At 42.3% G+C, this 6518-nt stretch overlaps 2 protein-coding genes across 2 annotated transcripts in view; both read right to left on the minus strand.

Moving 5' to 3' along the window:
- TMCO4 (transmembrane and coiled-coil domains 4) overlaps window positions 1-412 on the minus strand; it is a 40960-nt gene extending 40548 nt beyond the window's left edge. Inside the window, 1 exon segment of the mRNA XM_010173274.2 lies at window positions 268-412. Within this exon segment, the coding sequence (XP_010171576.2) occupies window positions 268-412 (145 nt within the window).
- A 4439-nt stretch (window positions 413-4851) lies between these two features.
- Window positions 4852-5772, minus strand: RNF186 (ring finger protein 186). The gene has a single exon (XM_010173275.1). The coding sequence runs from the start codon at window positions 5770-5772 to the stop codon at window positions 4852-4854; it is 921 nt and encodes a 306-aa protein (XP_010171577.1).
- Between the last annotated feature and the right edge of the window lie 746 nt (window positions 5773-6518).

Consider the following 6518-nt stretch of genomic DNA (forward strand, 5'->3'; position numbering starts at 1 on the left):
GGGGATGGCAGGCAGCCCCCAGCTGGTCCTTACCCAGCTGCCAGCCCCTTCATGGGGGTGGTGGTAGGTCCATCTCTACCCTGAGTTGGGTGTAGCTGCTCCTTCCTCGCTGCCCACTTTTATCCACAATCTTGGGCCACGTTGGTGCCTCACTTGGGCTTTAGGCCCATCTGGGTACCAGCCCTTTTGCTCCCTTTAAAGCCTTTCTTCTCCCGTCAGCACTCCTCCTCCTCTGAGGGAGGGTTCCAGAGAGAGGCAGGGATGTGCCTTTGGTGAAGCTGCTCTCAGGTTGCTGCCCCAAGACCTCCACACAGGACAGGTTGGTGTCGCTGAGGGTTACCCTGAGAAGAAGGAAAGCTTCAGAGGAGTCTGGCACTTTGTGCTTTGTTATCAGGTGGGATCCCAAAGCCATGTGAACAGAAGCTTAAATACATACACTCATCAGGCAATTACGAGGGCCTTCCGATAGCGGGATTACTGGAACATCAGCTCAGGAGATTTTGCTCCATTGTGGTTAATTGACCTCACAGAAATCCTAAAGCTTTGGAATTAATTCAGCTATCAGAGCATAACCCATTGTGTTCCATTGTGTTTTTGGGGTTTTAAGAAATGCATTTGCTTTGAGAGCATTCTCAGGCTGGAACCCCAAGTCCAACACATAGTAATTTTTGGACAAATCTCTTTTTTTTCAGGGGAAGAAGAGCAGTTTTTCTGTATGATCATGTTTCACAAAAGCAAAACTAGTTTTGTTTGCTTGGTAGCTGGGGTAACCAATTTATACTTTAAAATGTGCTGTGTGGAACTTATAAATATTTTTTTAAAAAAAATCAGAGTACCAGCTCTGTTTAAAAACTGGTTTTGATATGGCCAAATATCTTGTCCTGGTTGCTTGCTACTGATATGAAACCCTCTCAGGTTTACTCAACACAAGTACTCATGTCACCTATAGGTATTTTAAACATCATCCTATAGTCGTTAAATGTGACACCAAAGTTCAGAAGGTGAGTTCTGTTAGTATCTGCTTTACCTGTGACTTCGATACAACAGACAAGTTGCAAATGGTTCACAACAAGCAAGGAATCACATGGAGACAAATCTGTGCTCTCAGACCAAAATCTGCAAATTAATTTATTGTAGATTTGACAGGTTTGTGTTTGAGGCTTTAAAGTTCTTTTTGTACAGCATCTGAGCGATGTGGAAGTGTGAAATGTATAATTTATCCCATGTTTTATATCTGTGTGATAATGCAGAAGAGCTGTTAAAAGTGGACCAAAACATCAGTTGAGAGGAATAACAATTAGGAGTGAGTTTTACCAGATGTTGTAAACTTGTGACCTCATTATATAATTTAGTAGTAATCAAAGCCAGCACAATTATGGATAATTTAAAGTTCTGTAGATAAAGTGAGACTTCTACATTTAACAGTCATTTACAACACCTACACTCACAATTTTTCAGGCACCTGTCTCACTCTCTTACATAAGTAACTAGTGACTGCAGTGGGTGACAGCGGTGGGGTTTGTTGATGAGAAGCCTGGAAAGGGATTGGGATAAGGAAAGTTGTGGCTTTGGGAAGAGCCCTGGGGACCGAGTGGGAGCACAGCGTGACAAAAGGATACGTGTATTTTTGAATTAAAATTAGCTTAGGTATATGCATTGTTAAACAAGACACCTTGAAGTTTATTAAAGTATTCTGTCTGTACAGACTATAAACCTTAAATATTGCTGTTGGGTCTTGTCATGTTCTTAATGTCTCTCTCTTAATGATGGGATTTTGTCCTTGGAAATCACAGTTCTCAGATATTTTTGCAGTTTGTTAGGTACAGGTGAATATTTCTGCCTGGGCCCATTTCTCATTATGTCCTTCTCTCTTTCAGGCTACAGTGTGTTGTTACCTCATCACCATGAGAAATGGGGAGCCAGCCAGGTAAGGTAAAGCAGGGCAAGGGAATTGGGAGCTGAAGCTTTCTTGCCAACAAGACTGGCATGAATCACAACCAACTACAAGCAAATGTTTACGTTTTAGAGTAGGAAAACAATTCTGTTGGCCTTTTCTCTATAAACTCAGTTACTGCTTCAAAGGTTTATGTTTGTCATCAAGCCTTATCTTGTCAGTTGAGAATCAACAGCTGTTATAAAGATATTGGGTGGTAAGGCCTAATGACTCCAACCAACATCTGTGAGCTCTGAATCAGCTCTCAAAGGCTGCAGAAGCATTTCAGTTGAACTGCTGTACACAGGCTTGGAAGGTGCTGATACACCTGGAAACCTGGAATGGTGTGGATCCATAGGGGTTCTTTTCAGTCTCACTGGTAATCACAGAGCATACATGCTTCCTTCCCACTTGTGTATATTGCTGTGAGGCATCAGGGGGCCTTTTCTGTTGGCCTTTTTTTTTTTGAGACTAGAAATCTATGTAATAAAATTGAACACACCCTTTTGGAAGGGCAGGGTGGTTCGTAACAAACTGATTTTTCCTGTTCACATTCATTCTCTGATTTCATTTGTTCACACCCATGTGCTGACAAACCCAGGCCAGGCTCTGCTGTGTGTGATACGGGGGACAAGGAACCCTGCCTCTAAAATCTTCATTAGGTTTATAGAATCATAGAATGGTTTGGGTTGGAAGGGACCTTAAAGCTCATCCAGTCCCAACCCCCTGCCAGCAGCAGGGACACCTTCCACTAGACCAGGTTGCTCAAAGCCTCATCCAACCTGGCCTTGAACACTTCCAGGGAGGGGGCATCTACAGCTTCCTTGGGCAACCTGTTCCAGTGTCTGACCACCCTCACAGTGAAGAACTTCTTCCTAATATCTCATCTAAACCTCCCCTCTTTCAGCTTAAACCCATTTCCCCTTGTTTTGTCATTAACTGCCCTTTCTTGACTGAGGATGGCAAACTGATACTGGGTGCCATGTACACACCCTCTGGAGCTGGTGTTGCTGGGTATTTTGCTTGGTCTCTTCCCCTCTTAGGCAAAATTCCCCAAGTTTTATCTTTTTTTTTTTAAATTGGGATTATTTTATGGCTCTAGTCCAGTTCATCTTTGTCATTTTACCCTTAGGACAGTCTGTTTCTTCTTTGCTGTCTGGTCATTTGAATGAGATCAGTGTTCTGGAGCATTTAGAACATGATTTCCCATTAACCCTTCTAGGTTACTCTGATGCATTCGTGCACGCTACATTCTGGCCAATATTAATGTATCTGTTACAAACCTTTTCAGTGCCACTCACCCACTAGTGCTGGTGAAGGGAACTCGATAGAAAAATTATCTATGAGCTGAAAGACTTGGCAAGAGTTTTTGAAATCATTTTCAGTACAAGTGAATATCTGGTCCAGTCATTATATTTGGAATAATACATTTCTATAAAATATTTGAGTTTAAAACTACCTGCATTTTCCCAATTGAAAAGCTTTTTTTCTGTTTGGTTATTAGCAAATGTTACTACTTATGTACTCTGCAATAAGCCACTCGCTGTCCAAATATATGAGGAAAAATCAAAGCATTTATTTCCCTTGGAGAGTCATTTTCTTAGGCAGAAAACAGACCTGTTTTTTCCAAGACTCGAGGAGGACAGCAGCTCCTCACCCTCCTCATCTAATCTGTTTTATCTGCTGCTGAGACACTATGTGTATTTATATACTGAGCAACTGGAGTACATCAGTTTCCATTCTTATCGAACACAAATATTTACTGCAGGCCTGCTCCAAGGTCTGCTGAGATCCACGGTGCTCTTAAAAATGTAACTTAACTAGAGCAAACTCTGAACTTTTTTACAGTTTAATTTTTCTTGCATTATAGAATATTTTCTTAGCAACTAAGTATTTTTTTTTAAATCAAGGAAAAAAACCCAACATGTTACTTCTTTGCTTTACCCACCAACTCAGTTGTACAGATTCCCTTTATGCTTTCTCAGCTGCAGTTCCTGTCCATGAGGAAACAGTGAAATGTTTTGACATTAATTGTCAGTGAGGAATTGAGACACAGAAATCAATTTGCAGTTCACATTTTAAAACTTTAATGAGCACATTCCATATAAAAATATCACAGGTGGTATGGCATAGCAATTGTCAGATTGCTCTTTGTGAGCATCTCCAGGGGCAATGTCGTACTTCATGTGAAGAGGGCAAGAGGAGAGGTGGTGCAGGTAGCCAGATAAAGGAGTTCAGGTGAGAGGAACTATTTCTGTGCTCAAAACATGGGGAATTTGGAAAGTCATGAGCTTTTTCCCCTTCGTAAACCACAGATTCAAGATCAGGAGTGTTGATTTTTGCTTCTTCCTCTCCAATTTTTTGCATAACTTAAAGTGGCATCTCTTTTTCCCAGTCCCTTTCCCATCCCTGCCAGCAACCATTTGGGCAGTGACAGGGATTAAAGCCATAATCTGGGTTAAAACTACTCTCTTCTGTCAAGGCTAGGCAGCCCAGCCCCTGATTTAGCAGTCTTATTTCCCCAGATTTTCACAAGAAAAGGTGTAAGTGTGTTAAGAGATGCAAAAACACAACCACAGGATTTTGACAGAGCAACTGCTGGATGTTTGAGATAATGTTCTGCAGTGCTCATCAGGAGATAACGTGAACAAGAACAAAATGACAAAAGCAAAACAACAAAATCATTAGCCTGGGATAAAAATTGGGTGTAAAACCTATGATTTTTATCTCATAAATATGAGCATATAAATATTAGACTGTGTTTCTAGTAATTAAATTTAACAACGCTGTGCATTGCCAGCTTAGCCACCTGTTGGATTTATTACCTGAGTTATTGCTTTCAAAGTCCAATAACTGACGAGCGCGCCTGACACGCAGCTCTGCAGGCAGCACCTCTCCACCATCTCACGTTCATCGTTTCAAGCAATAGCAGTGATGTGAATCTCCTTGTGACAGGAGGTGAGTGAGTCCCTATTACACCTCCAGTAGCATTTAGGAGTGCAGCAAAGCACCATCGACATGACCAACCCCAAAGTAAGCATGAGACAAATGACCCATTTTATCAGCCCAGAGTAAGTAAAGGGGAGGATGAGGATGGTGAGGATCACCACAAGCAGCAGGAGCAGCACGAGTCTCTGGATAGCCAGTCTGTTCTCTGCTGCAACATTTTCATCTCTGTATAAAGTGTCTTGGCTGATCTGAGTCCAGCTATTGCAGTCCAGCCCTACAGCAGAGATGTTTACCTCTGGATTTGAATCGGGGTTTTCCAAGTGCTCCATGATATCTTCTTTATTTTGAAGCGTACGGATGAGTCCTCCTGAGACAAAAGTGGCTTTTCTGCAGAGGGGGCAGGTGATGATCCAGGTGTTCTCCTCTCTCCTGAGGATAAGCTTGAGGCAGACGGCGCAGAAGGCGTGCTGGCAGTCCAGGAGCTTTGGTACTCTGTAGATGTTGTACTTGTTGAAGCAGACTAGGCAGTCCATATCAATAGATGTCGTGGTTGAACACTGATGGTTCATTTCAAAACTGCATTCTTCAGGAGAGTTTGAGCTCATTGGCATAACGAGAGGCTTCGAGTTTGCACAGTCTCTTCCCAAAACTGCTGGTTTAAAGACATCAGGACTGTCTTGCTCTGTGCCTGAAGCTCTCTCCATTTCTTTAATACATTCTTCAGTGAATTCCAGCCTCTTCCCCTCTGCAGCATTTTCTGTTTGGGGTCCTGCTCTGCTCATTTCTGCTGCACCTTCGGCAGCGGGCGCAGGACTGTCCTTTCCAGCCTGTGGTCCTGCAGGAGCTGGCGATCCATTTCCATTGTTTAGCTTGTCAGTGGATTTCTCCATGGAGATAAACCTCGGTGCAGTTTGTCTTCCCTTAGCTGAAAGATTTACTGAGTTTCTGGCTCCTTTTATGTGTTGCTTTATTCCTGTTGCATGCATGATTGATTAGTGACAGCTTTAAGTGTGTTGTGCTTTTATAATACGATGTTTTTATGAGACGGGGATCTGAGTTAATATTTAACTTCATGGCCAAGACATTTTACAACAGTTGATAATATCACTGAGCAATTCCTGTCCGGAAGCAGACTGCAGCTTTGTTCACTGCGATAGCCAGACGCTACTGTAATTACTAAACCAGGACTTTATTTGTTGAAATCAATTTCATTGGTCTCTAAACACTGTTTTGGACAGTGATAGCTTCAGAGGAATGATCTAATATTAAAATTGGTGGACTGAATGCAGTGCTTTGATTAGAGAGAGTGTGAGCATCACCAATTTTGAGTGCTCAGGGTAGGAAGTCTGCTCTGTCTTTAGTAATACTCACTACCCTAGAGCTGTTACCCTAAAGACAAGTTAAAGAATGAGATTGAGATTACTAATGTTGAGTGTTGAGTATTATCAGCTCTTTTATTCTAGGAGCATCCCTGTTGGTTTCAGTCATCAAGTGCAAACTGAAGCATGACTTTAGGGTCACACAGGATCCCACAGAGCCCATGGGAGAGATCTGGAAATTAAAAGCAAGGTTAGTATCTTGGCAAGACCATCTTTTTCTTGGCGTTCACAGGACAACCTCATGCACTCAGGAATGC

This window comes from Antrostomus carolinensis, unplaced genomic scaffold (assembly GCF_000700745.2).
Source record: "Antrostomus carolinensis isolate BGI_N321 unplaced genomic scaffold, ASM70074v2 scaffold41888, whole genome shotgun sequence".
Classification (NCBI taxonomy): Eukaryota; Metazoa; Chordata; class Aves; order Caprimulgiformes; family Caprimulgidae; genus Antrostomus; species Antrostomus carolinensis.